Here is a 27,127-nt window from a genome sequence, read left to right as displayed (position 1 = left end):
AAATTTGTTTAACGTATTTTTAAAATATTTTTTTTTAATATTTTTTAATAAGTTTAAGGAATTGTGTTGATTTTATAATATCTAATGAAATAATTATGTCATCATAATTATTATCTTTCAAATGTAGTAGATTAATGTTAGAAGGTCAAAGATGAAAAGTGTGGGAAAATATCCACATTTTACAGGTTTCTAATCGTAAAATATTATCCTTTGCTTTTAGATGAAACAATTTAAACAGAAAAAGCTGTATTTTATCTTTTAATCAAATAACCCTTTTCAGTTAAAGAAAATTTTAAGATTATTATTATCTGCATGACTTTATATAAAAGGGGACACGAAAACTTAGTTGTCATCTTCATTTACGTTTAGAAGGAAAAAAAAACAGGTAAGCAAAATTTCTGAATATATTTTATAATATAAAATAAAAAAAAAGATTAAAATGCAAATATTTGCTTCGCCAATCTAATGTATACTTCTTTTTACTTTACTCCAACCTATGCCATTTAGTATGGTCTCTCTTCCATTATAATGACAGATACAGTAAGTCTTATTTTCAACGCCATAGTTGTAATGCTGCTCATTAAAACTTCCTCATTAAACAGCTCAATCCAATGTAGCAACCAAAATTTAGTTCCTTTTCTCATTCCCATGAAAGTCACTTTTAAAAATGTGGGAAACACCCTTTTGCTTTCAAAACAAAATGGTTTCTTTGAAATTTAATAATTTCATTAAGGAAAAGATTATTAAGAATTTTCTTTTAAAAGAAGGAAGAGTAAGACGGCCGTTCTGTATCCTAGTTTCCCAGATTCCTATCTAAAGTGGTCAAGAACTAATTTTTTTTACATCTGAGTAAAAATTATCTACATGAGATTCAAGATGTAATGACCTCAATTTATAACGTTCATTTTTGCTTGGTCAAAAGGGGTTGTTATATCCGATGAACGACTGTAACTCGTAATAATGCTGAATTGCGTTTTAAATTTCAAGGTGAGATTTGTTTTAAAAAAAATACTTAAGTGTTCAACCCTTGCCTGTTATTTCATCCCTCCCTCCAGGAACTGCTTACTTGTTCTCTGCAAGCCACATCTCTAGTTCTTTTTGCCTAAGTTTTATTTAAATACCCCCAACATTTCCAATTTAAATTCTTTTTTATTTCATTATCGATGCATTAAAAGAGTCCCTCTCAGACTCGCTATAAAGTAAGGAATTATTTATGCCATTTCGAATACTAAATGACACTAACATTCACATACATAATTTTTAGCATAAAAATTTTATTTTAGGGATATTTGGAAATGGCAAACCTTTGGTTCACTCTTGCAGTCTGTGCTATCGCTTTAGCAACATTATCAAGAGCTGATGAAGACTTAAAGCTTATAAAAGCAATTTGTGGTAATTGTTATTTTTGTATTATACTTATTTCAACATGAAAAGTTTATATTATTAAAGAAATGAAACGTGTTCTAACTCAGCGTTCGCATAATCAATGTGTGCTTGAAAGCTGTTTGTGCAATATTGTAATCCAATATGAAAATTTTGCATAGCTAATAAGCTTATTTTTTTCTAAATCAAAACTTATATAACAAATAGTAAGACTTAAACCCATATTCTTTATATTTTAACGTGAAAAAATCAATATTGTTAAGAAAGTGATTTTTCTTAAACTTTTAAAACGAATAGTATGTGGTAAAAGTTTCTTTTTGCATTACAGTATTTTAACAAGAAACTTTTGTAGGCAGATAAAAATCTCCAAATTTTCAGTTTTTTATTGTTATTAATTAGAATGAATTCATGACTTTCTGAAATCATGACTGATAAATGGATTTCAACTACTGGAAACGATCTTCAACAAAAAAATTTTGAAAAAACACTCAGAGCTACTTCATTAATGTATTTATACGTGAAAAAAATTTAATGTGAAAAATAGTAAAAATAAATGTAAAATTTAATCGTAAAATGCAAATGCAAAATGCAAATGTAAAATGTAAATGTAAAATGTAAACGTAAAATGTAAACGTAAAATGCGAATATAAAATGTGAATTTAAAATGCAAATGTAAAATGTAAACGTAAAATGTAAATGTAAAATGTAAATGTAAAATGTAAATGTAAAATATAAATGTAAAATGTAAATGTAAATGTAAAATAAAAACGTAAAATGTAAATGTAAAATTTAAATGTAAAATGTAAATGTGAAATGTAAATGTGAAATGTAAATGTAAAATGTAAATGTAAAATGCAAATGTAAAATGCAAATGTAAAATGTAAATGTAAAATGTAAATGTAAAATGAAAATGCAAAATGTAAGTGTAAAATGTAATAAATGTTACGCAAAACGTAATAGTAAAGATTCATTCTCTATTTTATTGCAATGTTTATTTTAATTGACTAGTTTATTAATACTCGTTTATTCTCTATAGCTAAAAACAATGATAATTTGCTGAAGGACTTGGCACTGTGTGAAGATTCATTTGGATCAGATAATGTAAGTTACTACGTACAGAAAGCATTCTCAAAACATAAACCAGTTAAAAGAATTAAAAACATTTAAAAAACAAGCAAAGGAATGGAAACATGTACCAAAAATCTAATTTTACGGTACTGACAAAGAAACACTTTTTTAATATAAATTGACCTTCTTGTTAAAATGTTTCAAATCTGAAGTCGTATTTATTAGCCATAGGTATTATGGAGACGTCAGGATATAAAAGATCTCCTTTATTAGTCCCTGCTTTTAGCTGAAGAGTGATTTAACAAGACCGATTCACATCCCTTCAAATTCACGAATATTTATCAACTGCCCATGCTTAAGACATATATTCTTCAAACTACCTTCGCTGAGTTTCTAAAGGACATATGAACTTTGAAAGCAAGTTGGTATTAAATAGTATTTCTAAATCTCTCTATTTTTAAACGATAATGTCTTAGGCTGGAAATCTTTTAACAGCTGAAGAGAGGGTATTGCTTGATCTCTCTAAGTACTAATAACTACCTAAATATTATTTCTGCATGAATATCAATTTTTAAAACTTGGTGCATTCGATATCTCTGCAGTAAGTAATTACATTATGCACTGTTATGTTTGCAATTACAGATAAATAGCAATCGAGACTTTTGAGTGAGGATAAAAACTAAGTACAAAGCTATTAATTTCGGTGAAATTCACAATGTGATTTATTATACTATACCATCATATGCCATTACTTAATAAAATATTTTAAAAACCGGTGGTTTTTCCATGCGATAAGTCGAGTAAAAATTTAATAAATATTTCAAAATATTTGTTCTTTAGTATTTGGAGATACTTAAAATTGGCGCCTCAAAATCTGCCTTCGTCTCTTTGGTAACAATATGACAGAAGTGTTCATTACTTTTAACTGAATATTATTTTAATAACAATGGATTATAACTAAGAAATGTCACTAACAGTTTCTATAATTTTATCGGGATTTTAATAAATCATTAATTTATAATCCCCGTTCTTTAAAAAACAATGCTATACGTAAAATATTTAAAAAAAATTATGAGGTTCGTTTCAATTAGTATAAAAATTTTCAAATTAATTTGAATAAATAAAAGTAAACATTATGAATAATATTCTGAGTACTATTTCAAATAAATAGAAAAATATTATAAACATTATGAATAATATTTCTCTCTCCCTTATTAATAACAGGATTTATCATATTGTAAGTCATAACTTAAAATACTAAAGCAGAACTAGATTAATAATTTAATGTTGTGCATCAGGCCGTCTCATTATGTTCGAAAATTCTGTCAAGAAAAAAAAAGAAAAAAAGTACTGCTTTATACTGGTACCGTCTTCTACGATTGCAGCTATCAATGGTTGCAGCTATCTGCACCACTTAATGCTCGTTGTATCTAAGCGAAGTCCATTTTTGAAATAAGATATTTAAGATATTTGCTTTAAAATATAAAATATTATTTACCTTGTTTAAAAATTATTTGTGCTACTCAGTCTAAAAAATAGCAAGAGATTTTAAAACCTAAGCTATATAAGTATTTTTATACGTTAGAGATATTCTTTGTAATCATTTTAGCATTTTTATTTCTCGTTATATAATAATATTACATTTAAAGTGCTGAAGAGGATTTGAAAGAAATATTGCTTAATTTAAAACTAATTATTATAATGTATTTAATCATTTCAAAAGTATGATTGCGTTCTTCACAACATCAAAATCTATTTAACTATTCCAAGGCTGCTAATGAAACCTAACATCAAACCTTACTATGACCAAAAATCATGCGCCTAATACAAATGTTACGTGGCGTAAACGATTATAATTATGTTAGTAGCGCCCTCTTGATCTCTAGATTTGAGATGTTATAAGAAATTGAATTAATGTAATCAAAAACCTTCATACAAATGGTTGAAATTAAGTACAGATTTTGGCTTTACATACAAAATGCAGATTGACAGATTTTATTCTGATATTTACTACAATTAGCAGTTTTGTTTCCACGAGTGAAATATAGCAATAAACCACCTTGCAATTTTTTTTTTAGAATTATTAGTGAAGAATATTTCATTTTATGGTAAAAAAAAACTATCAAATATAAAATTTCGTATATTTGTAGTTTGAATCTTATTAATTTATTCACTTACCGAAATAAATACCCAAAGAGTTTTCCCCAGCTTACTGAAATACAGCAATAATTTTTTATAATTAAATTACAGCAATAATTAATAATTTCACCATCAAAGGAAAATTTATAAAATATGATAAATAGAAATAATCCAACAATATAAAAAAAATCCTTTGAATTAGAATAATAAGTTGTAATTTGTAATTCTATTAAAATATTTTACCTCAGCATTGTGTACTTAAATCTAACGCTCTTTTTCCAGCAACGTAGAGTAGCAAAAATTTGCTATGCCAGAGTAGCGCCTGAGACTGGAGGGGACACATTTGAAACAGCAAAAAGAGTCTGCAAGGATATCTCTCTTATGGAACCAGTAAGAAATTTGTAGCCATTCTGCCTTTATATATATATATATATATATATATATATATATATATATATATATATATATATATATATATATATATATATATATATATATATATATATATATATATATATATATATATATATATATATATATATATCACAAAGTAAACGTATTATTATTATCTCATAAGATCTCATAAAGTAAACGTATTAGGAGAAATAATTCAGTACTTAAGCAAAAACACTAACGAAATTTGATAAAGTATAAAGGAAGGAGAGGAATTGTGGAATAGAAAAAGAATTTTACTTAAAATTGTGGAAATTTGTTTGATTCTAGGATGGTACAGAGAGGAGTTCAAAGAAGTTTATAGGAAACACGATTGTGTTCTGCAGCACAGTATAATTCCACTCCAAACGAGCGATCCTGCATTACTGTAAAAATATCGTTAAGTGATGTTGTCATTGCAGTAACGGGTAACCTGCTGTTCTCTACACGAAAGTCCGACAAGAATCAGATTGCAAGCTAAATCTGAACTCTTGAGAAAACAATACACAAGCCCACTGTGACGGTGTCCACATTGCAGTATACAGGTTAATCTCTAGCGACAGGAATTTTTCAGGTCTGCGAGCATATTGACTAATATTTCTTAAAAATCCTTACACGATTTGTCTTGAAACTGTGGTTCCCGTCGCTGCAGATAGCTGATAAGACAGGTCGAATTCTGTGCTCCTTCTTCTTTTGGCAGTTACTACCAAAATATCTGTCTTCATTCGGCGTTGTGACTCAAGTGTGATCGGTATTGTAATGTCTACTGGCATTTCCATCATGTTGGAATTATTTCCCAAGCTTAGAGATAACAGAATGGATAATTCCAAGTGCCTCTGATACTTCCATCTGAGTACGCCCACATCCCAGACGGCAGATAATCCTACCACGTAACAAATAATACACAAGCGTCATCAGAGTCAAAACCTTTAGGTTATGGCACTTAGCGGCTTATAGAATGCTTGTGACCTTTCACATTCCTTTTATGCACTTCTTTCGCACTCTCGTCATTGTGACTTAATATCGGTGTCATCTGGTGGCTTCCTGTTATTTACATTTTATTCTTGAAGATGTCTGTGATAATAATTCCACCGCAGAAGTTTTTACTTTAAAGTTTGAATTCCGTGCGATTATCCTTAATCACACGGCAAAATCTGCCATAGCCAGTGGGACTCAAGGTTAATAATAGCCACCCATTATTATCCACCTTAGTATGCTTGCGCAGAAAAATTTTCTGGCTTTATACTAAGATTTAGGTCTGGCGTTCACTAACGCTTGGACTATACTGATATCCCAAACCTTAAAATCTTTATCCTTAGAATTGTTAACGTTAAAATTATTATCCCTAAAATTGTTAGCGTTGTGTTAGACGTTATTCAATGAATAACGTCTAACACAACGCGTGCCGTCACTGCTTAACTTTTAACTCCTGACCACACTTGCTCACTCAAGTAAAATCATATGTAAGATTATTTGAGATAATAGGCTCTAATACAGAATCAGAGTTGATTGATTTTGTTTAATATCTTTTTAAATAAAAATGATTTCTGAAAAAGAAATTTGGAAATTATAAAATATATGCTCTCATTGCAGATCAGTTCACCCATAATCTAAAAATTTTTGAAACAGATATGCTTTACACATCTCTTTATTTTAAATAGCACTTCTGCTTCACACTACATTGCCATTAAACCAACTAAAAGCTTTCTTTTTTATTCCATCATTTTTGTATGATACTTTTAAAAGTAACCAAGCTTCAATTACAAATGTCGAAAATCAATAAAAATTTTGAATAATTATTAGTGAGTGTAATATAGTTATAAAGATATTAATTAAATGAAAATCAATGAAAAAATTTAAATAAATGTTAATCAGTGTAATACAGATATAAATATATTAATTCAAATAATTACCACCAATCAAATAAAACAATACATAAGCATGCGCTTTCAAGTATTCTAGTACAATCAATCAGTCAAAATTAAATGAATAAAAAGATTTATATAGCTATTCGCATAGTGTTAAAGCTATTTACATATAGTATATTGATTTGCATCAGTATTAAGTATTTGTGTTCTCTTTTTAGGTTCAAGCTTGCTTTAAAGAACATAACCAAAGACCGGATGAGGTAAGTTATAGTTACTCAGACAATGACACACACACACACTTAATCGTGGGTTAAATACTTATCCATATCCGTTTCGATGAATCTGTATTTTATAAACTAAACATTGCTTATTTTGACTATATTTTTTAATAACTAGCCCATATATATTTAATCAATATCTCTAAGACTTAGCACACTAATTTTTCCACTGTTTTATTTAAAATATTAACGAAAGTTTTGAGTAAAAATATCTTGGAGTGAAATTGAAAAGGTTTTTTAAATTTCAACTAATTATCAAAGGCTTAACTCATGTTTTCAAAGTAGAGCTTAATTTCATTTTTCAAAAAATATCTTAACTTAGTAGTAAGGAAACAAATTAACCATCTTTTATTAAAAAAGAAAAATTAGCAAATAAATAAGAAAAAATATTTTAACAGTAGAAAAGAAAGAAAAAAAGAATTAAATAAGATCTCATTTCAAAAATGCTTTTAAAAAAACCTATACTACGTATATTTTTATATATTTTAACACTAAAATACTATCAACAATAAACCAGTTATTATGTCAAAAGGGAAAAAAAACAGTAAATACCAAAAAATTAGAGGAAAGTCTGAAATCAAACTAAAAATTTTAGTTTAGATCCTATCTCAAATTTACAGAGATAAAGATAGTAGAGCTCTAGTTGCACGCCACCAACGGGTGACCAATTAACTAAAATTTAGTTCCGACCATAGTGCTCACGTGGGAGGTTTCCGCTTTTACCCCCTCCAAGTAAAACAAAACGGGTTATTTCTATCGAAAAGTCCTCCACGAAAGCAAAACTTACTCCCATTACTTGATCCAGGAGTGCCCTTGTCTTCTGGATTGTGTTCAAAATTACAAGGCTACGGAGTTGCATCGTTAACCGTAAACTCGAAATTGAGTCGGCTGTTCAACGATGAATATACTATAAACCATGTTACAAGAATAAAATATGCACAATTTGAGGCAATTTCATCGTGAAACCATGTTCTATTTTGATCGTTCTGCCAACAATTTTTCGACAAATTTCCAAAAGCTTGTTTTTTTTTTTTTTTTAATCCAGATATATTTAATATGATGATAATATGACTCATTCCTTGAGTAATAACTTTATAATACTTGATTCGCAAAAATCCTATCACTTTTTTTAGAGTTATTACTACACATTTTGTTAAAAAATTTGCAATGTTTTTCTGTGACGGGAACCCTTAGTTCTAAGAATAGCTAAACCTTAAGAATAGTGGTTTCTAAATATTGATTACGTAATATTACTGTAAATGTCGTCAACATGTGCTTCAAGGAACAATAAATAGAGTCATTTTAATTAACTAGAAATATAATTAGTTGCCCAGATTAGTTTTACATTTCTAGTGCTTTGTAATATTTTTGAAATTATTTTTGTCAGACTGCACCAGAAAATGGTTGAAAGGAATATTTTGAAAAAATTATTCTTTCATTTCTATTTTCATAACTTATTTTTTAAGCCTCATTAGTTAATTAGTATGGTTTAATTGTAGATATCAAATCATTAAGTTTGCAAATTTGCACAAGACTAATGTAAATGTCCTCAACATGTGTTCAATTTAATTAAATCTCTCAATCAATTACTAATAAAAGTAAAATTATTGGTAAACCATTTAATAATCTTCTTAAATCATGATGGTGGGATATTTATTACTTTTGAATACTTTATGAAAAAAAGGATTATTTTTGACGTATTTATTTTTTTGCAGCTTAAAGACGAGGAAAAAGGAACTGTAAGTAAAATTTATTACAATTTGCTCAACTTTTAACAAAATATATTTACTACTAAAAAAGGGAAACAAACCTTTCAAATTTTGCTTAACCTATTAATTTAGAATGAAATTAATTTTAATTACTTGAGTACAATTAATGTTCTACTAATTTTACATACAGCTTAAAAATTACAGATTTTAAGAAAAAACGCCGTGTTTCATTACAAAAAGTTTTATACAAAGTATAATATACAGGGGGTGGACAAAACAATGGAAACACTTTTATACAAATACACGTTTTTATATTTATTAAAAAATACTTAGAGAATCATTTTATACATTTAGAAGTGTTTAGGTTAGGCGGTGTCTCATACTTATCATTGAAGTTTAAAGCTTTTAGAGGTTTGACTAGCAACAAAATACAAACAGAAAATAATGTTTTTTAACACCCTGTGCCAAAAAATGTAGAGATCGATTTTCTATTTGTGACAGTTAATTTTGCTATTATATGCAATATTTACATAAAATTTCGTAAACCTAGTTTAAATATTTACGAAAATAGGAACATTTGTCTTACTTTTTTATGCTATAACTTTGAAAATATTCAGTAAAACTAAACACAATTTTTTAAGCAATTTAAAATTAATTTTAAAAAAATTTCTTTAAAATGTGAGAAATTTTTTTTTAAAGCAGCTCAAGATGTGAGTTATTAAAGTAATTCTTTTATGCTGCCCATGCGCAGGAAAAATTTTAATATTTTTTCCCCTACTTTTGTAGTGAATTGTATTGGGCATCTAATTAAAAAAGTCTGGTTTAAATATCTTAAAAATTTGAAAGGTTTTAAGTAGTTTTCGTACTTTTTTGAAGTAAGTTCAAAATGATAAGGGGTTTTCCACAAATTTCATTTTGTATTTATAACAAGATGTATTAAAAATGACACCAGCATCATTGGGGAATATCCTCCATAAATGCTTCTTTTTCGCATGTTTTCTTTCTATATACAATTTAATTTTGGTGTATGTATGTTTATTAAATAGTGTTATCATTTGTTATTTAATTTTGTATTGTATGATACAAAAATATATTTGTAGAAAACCCCTTATCATTTTGAGCCTTCTTTCAAAATGTAAAAAAGCTACTTTGAAAACTGCTTCAAATTTTTAAATTTTTAAGACATTCAAACTTAACTTTTTTTATTAGACGCCAAATTACGATTCAGTACTACATTATGAAAAGAATATTAATTCTTACCGCCCATGCGCAGTATAAAAGAACTACTTAAATTATTTATATATTATCCAGTTTTCAACAATTTTTTAAAAATTTTAATGCCAATTTTTTTTCAATTTTGAATTCCTCTAAAAATTTTGGTTAATTTAATCATATCTTTAAAGTTATGGCAAGAGACACAAGACAAAAAAAATTTTAATAAAAATCCATATCTCCATAAATATGTAAACTAGGCTTGCGAAATTTTGTTTAATAATTGCATACAATAATCCAAATAATTATTACAAGTTACAAATTCATTGCTACATTTTTGTAGAGGGTTTTCAAAAACACTATTTTGCGGTTGCTATTTATTATTGGTCCCTCAAACCTCTAAAAGATATGTATGAAAAATCGTATGTTCTAAACACATCTGAATTTGTAAAATGATTCTTTAAGTATTTCTCGAGAATTACGAAAAAATATATTAGTACAAAAGTGTTTCCATTATTTTGTTCACCCCTGTACGTTTTAGTGAATCAACCTAACCATAAAATGCTCAAAAATATTAATTAATTAATCCCCTTTTATTAACGTCCAGCAGGCCGATAGAATCCATTTGCTTCGTAAAAAAAAAACCCGTACGTACGTGCAAAACAGCAGAGATAAATTATAAACAATGAGATAAATAGGTAAAAGATATTAGCGAGTTATTACTTTGCACAAAGTAAGACATTTATAACACGGACAGCAATGTTTTCTGAAAGTCAATACATTAGTGGAATTCGAATTTTCAGGAGTATGAGATACCTTAAAAACGTTTTTAAAAAGAGTCCACAAAACAGGAGAAATGTTTCCTCGCGAATTCTCGTTCACCTCCATTAGTAAATAAAATTTTAAGTTTAAGAAAAGGTAGTTTAGGCAAACACAAAGTAAGCAAGCCATAAAGTTTCAAAAACTAATAATAAATTATCGAAATGAAAATAAATTATGAGACGACAACTTAGGATTGCACAAAGGGGAAGTTCTCTTCCAACAATTTATTTGCATTTTGGTATTTTGAAATTTCTTTTTCAGCAATTAAAATTTCATGGCTTACTCTAGGCTTGCCAGAACTCGTTTTTTTCATACTTTAAATTTTAAACTAGTTAAAGAAGCGAAATAGAATTTGCGGTGAATTTCTCAAAAAGTATAGCGCCCTCTTTACTTTAATGGCCTGGTTCTTGCACTAAAGTTTTCTTTATTGAATAGGAAGGTAAGATATCTCATTCTTAATGCATATTGAAATATCCTAAAAACCGAGAAATCTTTTTCTTAGGGACAGCAGAATTCGAAAATAAATAACACGAGATATTTTATTCTTTGCGTACAACAAAGTTTTCGAGGGAGCAAAATATCTATTTCATAATTACAAATACTAAATCAAAGTTTAAAATAATTAATTTAAATTATAATTATTTATTTGACTTTAAATTTTGTGAGTTCAAATTTCTCTTTTTTGAAAAATTAACTTCACTCGAAATATTTTGGGAAAAAAAAAGAAACTGTTACTTTCTATTCTAGGCCTGTGTTTTCACCGCTTTCTTAAAGAATGATGCAATGGATTTACTAGGCATTGGCTTTTAAGAAGAAGGAAGAACAGCAGAAAGAATCATAAGATATGATTATAGTTTAAAATGAGCTGTTACTATATCCTTAAATAAATGAACTGTTACTATATGAAAAATATAATGTAAATTTTTTTTAAATAAACTTTATCTTCTAACAAAAGCATGTCTTTTAATTTTATAAAACTTTTTACTTTAGATTGAAATTTATTTAAAAAGGAGCACCATCATAGTAAAATTTGAAGAAAAAAATTTTTTCTTCTCATACTTTGCATTATTTTTGAAAACATTACTCTGAAATAAATAAATAATATGAAAGCGTATAAATGAAAAAAGAACACAAAGCTTTTGGCCTGAATGTGACAAGTGTTGCTTTCAAAATATGTTTTTAATGTCTTCGGAAGTGTCTTTTAACTAAACGCAAGCATCAAGGCCAAAAACAATGCGAAAAGAATGTTCTGAATTATGAAAACTGTCTAAATGTGTAAAAAGTAGACTTCTATAAAAATGTATGTATGAGAGAATGAGAACTCCGCGAATTAGAAACCTATTGGTTGTTCTTCTAAACAAATGTTATTTCCAAAATGGAGGAAATTAAAATTCGTAATTTCTATCTGTGTGTTATCAGAATATAGAGGTAGTTTCGTATTAGGTACGTGTTCGTGCACTGATGAAGAAATCATGATTTTTCAATAACCACCATGTAATTGTGAAATACCATCTCATTTTATTTCAGCACAAATTCTTAAAGATATAACAAATAGGCATTTAGCTTCATTTGTGAACGGACGCAAAAGCAATGAGATGTATATGAAAATGTAACATGTAATAATAAATGTGAAGCTTGAAGAAAAATACTTGGGGGTTGCTTGAAATGAACGTAAAAAATTGGCATGTTCTAATACAGCTATACGGCTATGCGTCAACAAATTGGCGATTTATTGCGAATTCTAAATAAAATTATTACCCAAAAATGGAAGACTTAAAATGTAACATGTGAAAGTGTTCGTTAGAGGTACTAGATAAAATAATATAAAAGAATAAGCCAGGTCTCATTCAAGTTTTCTGTAAAGGTGTGTAGAAAATAAAAATCTTTTAGATGAAAGGGAATTAAATGAATAAATTAGCCGGAATATTATTGAATACGACGGGTAAATGTAAGATAAAAGTAGTATACGTTGGCATAGTAAAAGATACTTAATTATATAAATAATGGGTAAAGTAAACCATATATACAACTATGATATAATAAATGAATAAATTACGATCTGAGGAAGAATGAATATGTGTAGGAATGGGTATGCGCTATAAATAGTTGTGACGTATGGGTCGACTTCTTCTCCAGAGATGGCGCCACTAAAAACCAAGAACAATCACACCCCCAATGCCTTAACTAATAAATAATAGACATTAGCCAAAAAATCAAATTAAGTTTAAAAATGGTAACTGTAATAATGAACTCTGAGAAGTATATAATGATGAGTGAAGTAATAGTGATTCAGATAGTAATAGGATAAGAAAAGGTTAACCGATAGAGTAGATGAAAAAATATTATTAGACCTTACAATTCTACTTCATGTTTTTAAGAACAAGATCAAGACAAGCAGTAATATCTGTACTTAAAAAAAAATAGTAAATTTTGTCATTAAATTTAAAAAAAAAATTTTCTGTGAAATAATTGAAATCATTAAATCTATGAATTCTACTAAGAATGTTTTGTGCATATGTCATTGAAGAAAAAAACGCACTTTTGAAACTGCAATGTTGAGTATTTAATTTAGTGAAAATAAATAATTTTAAATGACGAATGCCTGAATGCTTGCGATTTTTGAATTGAAAATAAATATGATATTTTGTTTTGAAAGATGTGCGTTTTATCTTTATTATTAACCAATTTAAGACCAAATTGGAATTTTTTAATAATATTTTGTATACTTTTTTGTATTGCGCAGTTGAATTTTAAAAACAAAACAGCAAAAAAAGACTTTTTCTTTCATTTAAAAAAATTGCACAAATTGTTAGATGCTATGCGAATTTATAAATAAAAGTCGGAAATTAGCTGAGAATAAAAAGTAAAAGAATGAAATGTTACAATTTTATTTATTAAATTAATAGCTCTAAATAAATAAGTCGATTTATAAATAATCAAATAAACTTAAAACTTTTTCGATTTAGCATTACAGAAGTCTATGTTCGTGTCAAATCTAAACCTAAAATCCATCATAATATAAGCATAACACTTCAGAACTAGAGAAGAATGCTTACCTCTTGTTTATTCCACCCTGTATCGAAAGAAAACGCTTTTTTGTGAGCTTATAATGCATTTTTAAAAAAAAAATTATGATTTCGAGCACTAATAGGTTGAACCTAATCGAGAATCCTGTTGATATAAAAGAAAATGACATTTATTCAAATATTAGAAAGATTTTTACCAATTGTAATTAAAACAAGTGATGTTTTCCATACGAGATATCAGAACTAAATTTAACCGCATGAAGTTCTTTAGGTGATGATATAACTCTAACTCCTTCACATTCCCGCACATTTCTTAACGAAAACTATGCCTTGTCTTTTCTCATAAACGGTTTTACTACACTTAATAAAAAAAAAAACTCGGCTTAAATTAGTCAACTTCGAAACAGTTCCAAAAATGTCGTCTGCTTTTTAACTTATATCGCCGTGCTGGAGTTTGCTATTGCTTATTTTAGCCCTTGTTTTTTATGTATTAACATCCAGCATCCCATTTATGTATCTTACATGATATCTTCTTCATTGTCCCGGTGTCATTCTGGTCTCTATCGATATAATTAAATAAATATTATTGTTCCTTTTTTTCTATGTCCATTGAAAATTAAAAGATGGACTAGCAAATAAAAATTATTAAAGATATCATATACGATTACGATGACTAGTTTAATATTTTGAGACATTCAATAAATTTTATCAATAAACAGAGAATTTAAACATGAATTAAAGAGTTTTTTGTTCGAACTCAGAATATGAAAATATAGGACTGGGAAAGTTCAGATATAGACAAGTCCACCCATTTGTATAATCATAATTTATACTCACTTTCACAAAATACTGACTCCAAATACTGTTAAGCAAACGTTCGCCAGTGTCATGCGTCTTTATAATGCCACGGTTTTACAGAAAATAACGATTGGAACCACCACAATTGGAACCACCTCTCATGAAATTGAATTATGTATTAACTCTAATGATAGTTTTGTCAATATGCTAAACATCTTTTAAAATGAGTTGGGTTTAGTGACTGGGATACGTTTGTTACCCAGATCAACGTTTCTAGGGGTTTTTAAATATTTTTTAACTAAGCCTATTACTTATTATAATTATTAATAATAAATATGAAAACATGAACTATCTATAAATAGTTTTTTTCTCTCTGAAACTATTAAATATTAGCTAAACGAAGTGAAAAAATCTATTTCACAGTTGTTTTTCACTTCTACTTCAAATGTTATTTTAAAATAATAATAGGATAAGATAAGATTTAGTTTTGAAATTAGTTTGTATTAAAATAAATGTGTTTGGAATTTTTAATAAACAAATTAAAATGATTGAAAACAAACAACTTGGGCTGTTAGTTATTAATAATTGGTATTAAATGGTTTTGTTGATTTGTTATTGTTTTATAGAAAAATTTAATTACATTTTTCATCATTGAATTTTATGCAATTATAAAAATAAAATAAAAGCTAATTTTTGTGAATCTAATCTAATCGGTTCAAAAACACACGGTTATTAACCATTCCATTTAGCACTAAGAATTTTTATCTATTTGTTTCTAAATTCAAGCATCATAATTATTTATCTATATTTTTCATTAAATTCCAAAGAGAAATAATATTAATTTTTAAGCCTTTTTAAAAATATTTTAGATTTTAGGAATTTTAAAACTTTATCTTAACAAAATAATTCTTCCTTTAACTAATCTTTAAGATAGTGGGTAAATATTAGAAGGTAAAAAGATGGAAATCAAGTGCTGTTTAAAACTGGATAAAATGAGTCAAGCGTACTCTCGGGGGCAAGCAGATCTAAGGTATATTTGAGAATTTCAATTATTTTCTCCTGTAGTCAATATTAGTATAAAGTTGATGTTGAATATATTGGTTCCATTTTCTGCCACGGAGAGTCCGGAATTTGGCATAAAATTTAATAAGATGACTAATGTCTTGCATTTTCCCACAAAACTTACAAGATGCTTGTTTATTGAAGAATTTCCGTTGATATACGATGATTAAAAATTGGCATTCTAACTAGAAAGTATGGAGCATTTAGCCCTTTTCTTACAAAATTATTTTTCTATTTAATTTTTAACAAAAATTTAACAAAATCAACAATTTATAATTCTTACATATTTATTAAAGTTTGTAACGTAATATTAAACATAACATAACAATTAATGTATAACAATTAAACATAACAATTAATGTATAACAATTAAACATAAAAATTTAGGAACACAAGATAAAAATTCTAAAGATAGTGGAATTTTTTTTTACACAAGCAATGTTTTTTTTTCCTTTTTCCGTAAAAAACTTCCAATTTTGCACCTGTAGTTCTTTTTAGAGCATGTTTACACTTATATCTGATCAAAATAAGAAGTTTCACAGCAATGTATTTACCAAATAACATTAAATTACAGATATTGACATATTTTTTTCTTCTTTTTTTTAATTTCGTAAAATTTCGCTGAAATAATATGAAATGGGAAATAAGCGTGGAAAAATCCACACCTTCCAAAATAATCTAATCATTAAAAAATGCCTTATAATTTCCTTTTATTTCGTTAGTGCAAGTATGTAGAATAAAAACAAGCTTATCTTTTTTTTTATGTCTTCATATTGATCAAAGATTAGTTCTCAATCGCCATATAAAAGTCCTCAAAGCGTTGCAAAAATTATCTTATTTATAGAAAACAACACAGGTATGTATTTATGCATGATTTTATGTATTTGAATTGTTATTTTAATATAATAATATTCCTTTCAGTTTTTAAATTTAATCATTTATTTATACTTTTAAATGAATTAAAGTAGTAAAAATGTATTAATACATGACATTTTTTGCAGAATATGTATATTTTTTCCAACTTCAAAATTTTTATTAATATTTCGAAAATATGCATCTTTAGAGCAATTTTAACAAATGACCCTCTATATATCAAAATAAATATAAAGAAGTTCTGAATTAAAAACTTCTAATGTTCTGTACTACGAAAATTAAAGAATGATAAACGTAAATTTCAAATATAGACATAATTGAAATAGTTCAGAATAATGTTGCAGAGCGGCAGATTGTGTGAATAAACATAGGGAGTCAATCATCTATGATGGGAAAAACTGGCCTGTAACTGAAAATACGGTAAATTACGGTGGTGAAAAAATTCGTTTTTTCTTAAATATCCACTTGAGAACAATGTGAAAACTGGAGAATCATTATTTTTGTAAGCAATTATCTTAGATAGTGTAGAATAAATAAAACAATATGTGAACAGATAAATAAATCCATCTACAGAACACAAAGAATAATGTTGAAAAGAGCCTTTACAACAATAAGCAGAATATAAAGTACATGCTGTATTTTGTTGACTGTAATCTCGTTTGGCCTATGAAACATTCCAAAACAAATGCAAATAAGAGCGAGGTACTTTAATTCTTCCATTTCTATCTAAAATTTATCTTCTGTGTGGATGAGGCTGGTATGAAAAGGACACTTTTCCAATAAGATATAAATGTATAATTATTTAAATAAAAAGTGTCAGAAAATGCAATAAGGAGGTTATAAAAATGTCTTGAAATTTTACGACAAAACTTTGGGTCTAGTACGATGTCGGTACTTTTTTTCTGTAAATTAATACTTACCGTAAGAATTCGCTTTAAAATTGTTTTTATTATTTCCAATGGTGGGACAAAAGACAATTCCGACACTAAAATAAACAACATGAAAACTGAAGAATAATTAAGAAAGTGATACAAAAAAATCTATGGAATCATTTACTTCCAAGCTTCTCACAAACTCTTTGAGTAAACAGTGCAACGCGCAAGTGAACTAAAAGTTCCGTGTGAACAGCATAGATCATCGAGTTCATTTATCATGTGTAAATGCTCGTAAAGACCATTTTGCTACTTGTCAAGGCACTCATGACCAATAGCAAGGCGGAGTTCTTCTATGGGTTTCGTTCAAGGGCAGTTGGAAATATTTTGAATATTTTTCAAACTATTATTAGTTTTGAATATAAATCATCGTGAGCTGTAAATAAATTCTGATTATGAACGTGGTTTGCTTCAGGTGAATGTATTCATGGGCAGTAGGAGGGCGGAATTCTGCTACGGCTTTCATTCAAGGCCTGTTGGAAATATTTTGAATATTTTTAAATTTTTTTTTTAATATTTTATATCCGTTATCAAATAGCAGATCAAATTTTGAGTTTACGACTACCTATGTTCAACTACGTACCCTTGCTATTTTTCAAATTATTAATATCATTATTAGTTTTGAATATTTATTATCGTGAGGTGTAAATTCTGATCATGACCATTTTGCTTCTGGTTAAAGGCATTCATGGCCAGTACCAAGGCGGAGTTCTGCAACGGCTTTCATTCATAGCCAGTTAGAAATATTTTGAATATTTTTCCTCCAGAATTTTGAAAAGTTCCTATTTGATAACTCTATTTCCAAGACAAATCTTAAACATTGATCTAAAATTTGCTTATCGCTTAAGCAAATAACATTCCAACAAGTTCTTAACAGAATCAAGTGGAATTCTAAGTTTTGCCCTATGGAAAATACATATTACAAAAAATGCTTTAAAATCCTGTAAATTATGAAAAGTAAACATATTTTCACAACCTAAAAAAGTTTAAAAAAAATCAAATTGTGTCATTTTTGTCTCCAAGATTTCTCAAAATCTATTTCAAATATCGACATACGATTTTTTACCGAATGTTATATTAACCTCTGTTAACAATTTATAGATAAATGTTTAAATAATATTTGCTTTAAATATTTCTCATAAAAAATTTTTAGATAATTATTTAAAAAATCTCCTTTTTTTCTTATGTATATTTTAAAAACTATAAATTTTTAATATAAAACTATAAAATGATGCATAACTTACAGTGGTAACATTTATACATAATTTAAGCCCTATATTAATCATTTTGAATACAAAAAATAGTTTGTCATCTTCCACTCCGCATTCTACGTATCTTTAAATTTGAAGCACTTTCTTCATTTTATAATAAAACTAAAAGAAATTTATTTACTGAGTGAATATTTTCAAGGTGCCAAATTAATGCTAGTATTATCTGATCTTCTTTTCTCAAAACTAAGAATTTCTTTTGCTTAAAAGTTGCAATAATTAGAAATATTTCGGAATTTACTCGTGATTTTTTTTCTGTTTTATCTCATTTGAATTTCATTTCTTGTGAACTGGACATATTTGTACCACTAATACATATGACACAAAACTATTCTACTTCTAATTTAGTTGTAAAAATGGCAAATCCTTGGATCGCTGTTGCAGTTTGCACATTGTCCTTAGCATGTACCCTAATAGCTGCACCTGTAAACAAAGGATTAATACAGAAGATATGTGGTAAACATTTATTGGAACATTATAAGTTATGAAGTTAGACACTTTCACTGTGTTAAAAAAAGTAACTATCATTTATTTTTTTCTGTGTAGATAAAAACGATGACAATCTTCTGAAAGACTTAGCCAAATGCCACGAGATATTTGCAACAGATGAGGTTAGTTTATTTTTGACACAAAAAGAATCCAATCCAAATTTTCTTGCTGAAATAATAAGATGAAGTTATTGGAATTTATTTCATAAAAAATTCGTTTTAATGCTGAATTTTTTGCCTGTGTGTAATTTTTAAAACAGGTTAAGTGCGTAAGAAAAAGCAAGTTAATGCTTAATTTTTTACAGGATAGGACTTCACATTTTTATAATATTTTCAACAATTAGATATATATATATATATATATATATATATATATATATATATATATATATATATATATATATATATATATATATATATATATATATATATATATATATATATATATATATATGGATGCTCAAAAATAGTCGACTATTCTTACGAAAAATAAATAAGGGTACCTTGTCTATTATAATACATACTTATATATAATATTTGCCTATATTTAATCCCCATTGTTTCTACCTAACCTAACTTCGGTTTTAAACCTCTTTGAAATTCACAATTCACGTCTAGCAAGTCTTGAAAATGGAAGCCTGTTTTTGAGAGCTCGAAACATGTCTAATTTTACTACTTTATATAAGTTTTCAAAACAAATAAATAAAGTACATCTTTGCTCTTCAATTTCGTGGGATTATTCATTTAATATTCTTTCTAATGAAGAATAATTGATATTGATATTTTTTAGCAAGGTACCTACCTATCACAGCTTCTCAGATAACTTTAATTTTGCTGTATTTATAGAACTTTTCTAATGCATTAAAAATTATAAAAGTATTTAACATTTAGTATGTTTTAACACTTTGTATATTTTTACAGAATAAGAGAGTGGGGAAGTTGTGCGGTGCTGAAATTGCCCCTGAAACGAATGGAGATACTTTTAAGTTGTCAAAGAAAGTCTGCCAAGACCTTTCTGTTATAGATTCAGTGAGAATTTTAAATTAAAAATTGTGCTTTTACATCATTATTGGTTCACAAGTACTAATCATTCGAAATAACTTATAAAATCATTTTTAATCACCGAGATATAATCTTTCTCTTTAACTGTTTTAACTGAAGTCTTGCAGTTTGATTATAATTATCAATCAAGCGTGAGGAAAAACAACAGTTAAATTTTAAAAACTTCATTTATTTCGTTAAAAGTATACATATTCTGGAGATAATTATTTTCTAAACATATAATAAGAAAACTATTAATGCATACATGAATGGATTAAAACTTCGAAAACATTAAATGATGCGCTCTATAAGCAGAGTTTTTCCAGAAAGTTGACAAGATAAGGTCTTTAATTTTGTTTTTTCCGCATGCACGCGTGCTTGTGCATGAATAAGAACAAAGAAATAAGCAAATATAAAAAATTTATAGGATCAAAAAAGATGAATTAAATAAGCCAATATGCTTGTGCTTTTGTAATGTAAATTGTTAAGGTCATTGCACGCAGTGTCATTTTTACTTATTATCTATTTTTACCGATGTAATATTTGAATTAAAATAAATAAACTACAGAAATAGAACCAATTGATAACGATTGCTACCAGAGTAATCATACGTTGTAGTACTCAGACTTAATTTCTCGGTCACACCTGTCAAGGCATCTTTCTTTCCCGCACGAGTAGTTTGCATTTTAACTTTTATTATTATTTTTTTGTGAAAAAAAATGTGAATAATTTCTGTTTCAAAATATAAAATGTGATTAAATACTTCGTCATGCAACGTTGATAAATTATACATTAAATTATAAAAAATAAGTTGTTTTTTCTTAAATAAATTAACTTCTTTTTAAATTAAAAATAGAAAAATGTATTTCGTTTCAGAATATTTAAAGCTTATTTTAATGTAATCATAATCTAACTTAAAAAAAGAATTTTTTTCTGTGAAGGAAAGAAAACAAAACAAAATATAAGAAATATATAAACTATGTGATTACTTATTATTACTGTATGATTATTATGTGATTATTTTTTTAAAAAAATATATAAACAAATTACATATTTTTAAATTTTTTAAGGAAAAGAAAAATACTCTTTACGATTTACTACCTTGAAAATGTTCGCTCTCATAATGCTCCGTAATGATTTAAAACTTTTGCTCTCATTAAGTCTTAAAGCCTTAACAGACATCACCTCCCTGCCCCCGCAATTGATTGCTGTGGGAATGCTTTTGATTATAATTCGGTTTCAATAATATTATAATAAAAATGTAACAATAATAATAAAAATACGCAGTTGAAGAATTATTTTAACATCTTTATTTTATTTAATAATTCGGGTATTGTTTCCTTGATAAGTCCAAACATTTAGTTTTTCATTGGGGCTTTATATCGATTCTGATGTTGTGTATAATATGCAAAATTTTGCAAGTAATTTTCATATGGAACACAATACTTTTATCAGTGTTTAGAAAACGCATAAATGATGATAAAATTTAAATCAGTATTTAACAATTAAGCTAGTATAAAGGTATTTTCCGACATTTGCCAACGACACATATGCTAAAAATATTTCCTTCTTTAAAATTCTACCAATTTGTTAGTGATCCTATGGTTTTTTAAATAGATAGTACAATGCGCAAAACAAAAACGAACACCTCAATAAAGTTTGATTTTTAAATTAGATTTTAACGTACTAAGATGTGATCTTAATGGTTCAAGGGCCTGAACTTGCTAAACTAGTGTAGAACTAGTGCAAACGATATTTATTGTAAGAAAATCGATAAATTTTTTACAATGGATTAGAATTCTGGACCCTCAAAATATGCAGGATTGCTGTTATAGGAAAAATATGGTCGAAATAGCTCGGTCAAGAGAGTTGTTGAATATTCGTACGTCTTAATGTCAATTTCACTGTGTATTTTGTATTTTCCTTCTCTGCGCATTTCGCTACATCTAAATTTTTATTTGTCGAGGACTATTTGACTGATTCCATTAAAATACAGGATTTTGTCATTTAATATTAAGCAGAATAAAGTTTGTACACTTAAAAATTCAGAAAATTTTCGACCATTAGTAAATTAAATAATAATAAATATATAGTGAGAAAAATTTTTCTTTTAGAAATTATCATTCGATGAATGCATTTTACAATTATGTTCAAAAATTTTATGTTTCGCTTAAACAGTTAGAAATATATGGCCAAATATGCAAAGAATAAAATTAATACCAAAGGAACAAAACTTTCGACCAATCTAACCGAACTATATTTTCTTATTTGCAGCTATTTTAAGAGTTCCAAATTCAAATCCATCGAAGGAAATGTATTTTATTCACAGAAAGTACATTTTCGTGTCTGAGTTCCTAACTTAAAATATCATCCACAATAATTAATTATTATATTTAAAATTAGACCATCGAACCATTAATTTATACTCCTAGTACATTGAAATCTGGTCATTAGTTTAAAAGTTATTTTCATGTTCTCTTCTTTATTTTGAGCACTATGCCTGTACATTTACCGTGTCTGTATATATTTTCATTATCTGACAATTGCTTAATATTGAACGGAAGCTATCATATTTTTTTATTAAAAAGTTTTTTCTTATATTTTAGATGGTAAAATGCTTCAAAAAGCATAACCAAGATTCTACTGAAGTAAGTATTATTTAATATTAAGAAGATTCTATACATCTTAATTATAACACTAAACTTTACTATTTTTTTATCAACTTTTAATATCCCTACATTTTACTAGAACTTGTTCGAAATTTTTTTTTATTACTATAAAAATTCTGCGCAAAAATATTAAACCTAATTATTACAATTAATAACACACATATTTGCTATCGGAAACAATAAGAAATCAAATTAAACTTGATCTACTATTATTTTAGTTTTGCAAGCGTTTTTAAAATGCATGTGTGAGAATTGTGTCGAATTTAAAGATAACTTAATGAAAGATGTGTTTTTCTGTATTTGTAATTTAAAAAATTAAAAATTTGCTTATCCATCCCAAAAGTCTTGTTTTCTTTATTTATCTTATTTCAAAACAACTATTGTTATGCGACTGCAAATGAAAGTGTAACTCAGTTTTGCCAATTTGCCTAAACGTAAAAATAAATTTTGAGGGATTATTACTCCCTTATAAGCCAAATTCTACCTAAAATACATAAGTTTATTGTTAAAATATTAAGTAAAATTGTCAACCCTTATAATAATTACTTATAATTTTTTTTACTTCACTCTATTTTTAATCAATGTATTATAATATAATTTGAACTTTTTTTTATATATTTCAGATGAAGGACATGGGAAAAGCGGCAGTAAGTACTGTGAATTTGTACTGAAAAAATTATATTTATAAAGAATTTGATCAGAAGATAAATTCTACTGAATGATTATGAAAAAAGGACAACACTCTACTAAGAATACATAAGTTAAAATTAGGAGTTATTGCGTGTTTGGCGTGCAAAAGCGCAAGAAAGATCAAGAAGCAGAGAGCAAAGCGTAATACGCTCACTGGAATTCCAATCAGATCTCTAGTGAATGCATAGATGATCAAGCCGATTCCCATAAGCGTCAAGTATAAGACCTAGCTACTATTTTTCAAAATCAAGAACTTGAACTTTCATAGCTCATCTGTTTAATTTTCTATGTACGCCGAAGAACTGTTACATTATGACCACCCTCCATCTATAACAATGGGTTCGCTCAGGTTTTCATGGTTACTGGCCCAGGATCAATGTTTTAATCGGGCACATTAGGACCCATAATCCTCATAGAACAATTCCTGACGCCTGTGAGCTACTTGAACATAGTTGCAGACCAGGTTCATCCATTCATGGCAACAGTTTTTCCTGCGGGGGAAGGTGTTTACCAACAGGATAATGCACCATGCATAAGGGTCGAATTGTCATGGATTGGTTCGAGGAATATTCCAGTGACTTTCAAGTCATGTCTTGGCCCCCAAATTCACCTGACCTTAATCCAATAGAGCATTTGTGGCCCTATTTGGAAAACCAAATTCGTGCTGCCACGCTACCCCCCTCGCAATGTGAGGGAATTGCTGGACCAGTTGGTGAACGCTTGGTACCAGATACCTCAGACTATCTATCAGCACCTTGTGGAATCAATGCCACGGCGGGTGCTAGCAGTTTTGAGGGCTAAAGGTAGTCCTACGTGCTATTAGCAGGGTGCTATTAGCATAATGTAATGGCTCTTTGGTGTATATCAATAATATAAAATGTTTCAAATTAAACTATTTCTGTTAACTAACTGCATACAGAATAGTTCTGTTAAATAACTGTTAGTCACGATTACGGACCATGGCAAACAATTGCATAACTCGATGGTTCTTTCTGGAGACGGACATGTTTAAAGCAATCTCTTCTGCTCAAATGGAAGAGATAGCGTGTTTGGTAGTAAGGAAAAATGGGACATTGCTTCCTATGCTAGGATTATATGGACCATTTTACCTATGCTAGAAGTTTTCAGGTGCAGACAATGTATTTATTTGCAAAAACCAAGCAATAATTTATATTAAGTGCAATTGCTATTGTGAACGATTTAACTGTAGCTATTTATAATAACAATGGCACCTACCTATGTTCTTAGTATCTTCCACCCCGTGAGGTCACATTGCTCAAAAGACCTTTAATTCATAGTACGCGAAAATCCGATCATTAGAAAATACTTGCTCTATAATTATTTTATCATCAAATGACCAAATTTGATTTTCTTAATAAAAAATTTTGAAAAAATTTCTACGTTTTATGATATTTTAATATTTTGTAAAATTAACTTAATAAATATTTCATTCTCACTATCATTTTGTGTTACAGGCATGCATTTTCACAGCTTTTATGAAAAATGATTACATGGACCTAATTGGTGATTAACATGAAAAAAAGAACCGAATCTTCAAGCGATCCAGCTCTTACTTATGTTAAACATTCATTTAAAAAAACCAATATCGTGTTATAACTGAGAGTTGTACTGATGAGCTATACATTGTATAACAGATGAGCTATATTACTGCATCGTATTCTATAAAATAAACCATAATTTTCCATATTTTGTATTACTTATGTTGTGGTGTTCTTATAACGATTTATAACATTTTACTTCTGTATAAACAGGAAACAAAGCTATAAGTAGAAAATTATAATTCCAAAACAAAAGAATACAGGGGATTATAGCAGAAAAACTATACTTTTCGTTCTATACACAGCGACCTCCTTCCGTGATGCGTCGGAACACAAAATGACTGTGGAAAGTACAAATCAAACATCAGAACAATCATGATGCAAAGTATTTAAGGAAATAAAAGAAGGAATATGCTTATTTAAGATAGTAAATGTAGATATATAAAAAAAAACAGGTATGTGGAGGGGTACAAAATGTAAAAATTACACTAAAATTGATTTCCTAATATTACGAAAGAATAATTACTTGAAAGGTCCTAAACTAAATCATTTGAGCTTTTCAAAATTTAAAGTTATTCCCAAAAATCAAGGTTAGTAGCTAAAGAGCGATCTTTAATGATTTTAGTTGAAGAAACTTGGGAACCTACTGTTAGAATTCCACCGATACAGGGTGATGGAAAATCACCCTAAATATCCCTTGAAGTTCGTGAAAGTCGAAGCCATGCGCATATTTATTTTTTATAAAACCGGCCCGGAACAGCAGACCCATTTTTGGATTTACGGCTATCAGTGTTAAACTCTTTAACCTCGTAATTTTAAATCCAACCCACCAGTAAATGAGGGAAAACCTGGATCCAACATTGGGACAAACTAGTCATTGTGGAAAACTTTTTAATAGAACTATCCCGTATTTACGGTACTTGGAGAGAAAAACCACGGAAACCTCATATGCTGAGTCCGACGATAAGGGGGTTCCAACCCATGATTCGTATAGCACCGAAGATATTTTACACCTCATGCACATATTTTATTTCATTTTATAACGTTGCTGAACAGCCGATCCAATTTTGAGTTTCCAACTACCAATGTTCATTTCCGTAGTATTGGGACTCTTATAGTATATGGAACTTAGTATATGGAACTAGTCTGATTTGCGTTGCATGGAGTGGAAAACCACGAAAACCTCCGACGGTTAACCCGATGGCAAGGGGGCTGTAACTCATGATCCGTCAACCACTGAGGATATTTTGCGTGAGCACTGTGGTCCATGCAAGTAGGGTGTAGAATTCGTATCGATCAGTCATAGCTGGGATTCGAACCCGATTCTCTTCATTGGAAGGTGAACGCTCTATCCCCTGAGCGACCACGGTTCTCATGCACAGATTTTATTTTATTTTATTTTATTACCGTCGTTGTACATCCGACGCAAAATTTTGAGTTTACGACTACTAATGTTCAACTCCGTAGCCCTGTAATTTTGAACCGATCCAGAAGATGAGGAAACTCCTGAATCAGTACCCCCAGAGGCATGAATTGTTATGGAAACTTGGAGGGCTTTGTGTCTCAACAGATTTAACGTGAATCAGTCACCATTTACTACACAAGAAGTCTTCGGCCGGAGTGGGATCTAACCATTTACTGCACGAGAAGTCTTGCATGGGATCTAACCCACGACCTCTTGGACGTGGACCCAGTAGCCTACCAACCAAGCTATCCCGGCAGATATTAGGCGAAGTGAGCGCACCCATAAAATTTAATTTAAGGAACATAAAAGACATATCCAAACTCAAGATACTAAATGAACTTCCAT

General features: G+C 28.4%; 1 protein-coding gene and 1 long non-coding RNA gene across 2 annotated transcripts; both read left to right on the top strand.

The window, feature by feature from the left end:
• The first annotated feature begins 247 nt into the window (after nt 1-247).
• LOC107451422 (uncharacterized) lies at nt 248-11,865 on the top strand. The gene is made up of 7 exons (XR_015433539.1): nt 248-385; nt 1,284-1,392; nt 2,420-2,484; nt 4,873-4,980; nt 7,109-7,150; nt 8,884-8,907; nt 11,659-11,865. It is a non-coding gene; the product is annotated as an uncharacterized LOC107451422 (long non-coding RNA).
• A 4,649-nt stretch (nt 11,866-16,514) lies between these two features.
• On the top strand, nt 16,515-25,463 carry LOC107451413 (uncharacterized). The gene is made up of 7 exons (XM_016067493.4): nt 16,515-16,653; nt 19,219-19,326; nt 19,417-19,481; nt 20,280-20,387; nt 23,006-23,047; nt 23,692-23,715; nt 25,234-25,463. The coding sequence occupies exons 2-7, from the start codon at nt 19,227-19,229 to the stop codon at nt 25,288-25,290; spliced, it is 396 nt and encodes a 131-aa protein (XP_015922979.1). The 5' UTR covers nt 16,515-16,653; nt 19,219-19,226; the 3' UTR covers nt 25,291-25,463.
• The last annotated feature ends 1,664 nt before the right edge of the window (nt 25,464-27,127 follow it).

The sequence above is a fragment of the Parasteatoda tepidariorum genome, chromosome 1 (genome assembly GCF_982258835.1).
Source record: "Parasteatoda tepidariorum strain Cologne lab strain chromosome 1, Ptep-v5.0, whole genome shotgun sequence".
NCBI classification, from domain to species: domain Eukaryota; kingdom Metazoa; phylum Arthropoda; class Arachnida; order Araneae; family Theridiidae; genus Parasteatoda; species Parasteatoda tepidariorum.
Note: the sequence above shows the minus strand (reverse complement) of the source record. Positions and strands in the feature narration are given on the sequence as shown.

Coding starts and splice junctions, on each gene's coding strand:
- LOC107451413 (XM_016067493.4), top strand. CDS start 19,227: ATGGCAAATCCTTGGATCGCTGTTGCAGTTTGCACATTGTCCTTAGCA. Junction 19,482..20,279: donor AGATATTTGCAACAGATGAG/GTTAGTTTATTT, acceptor ATATTTTTACAG/AATAAGAGAGTGGGGAAGTT. Junction 23,048..23,691: donor ATAACCAAGATTCTACTGAA/GTAAGTATTATT, acceptor TATATATTTCAG/ATGAAGGACATGGGAAAAGC.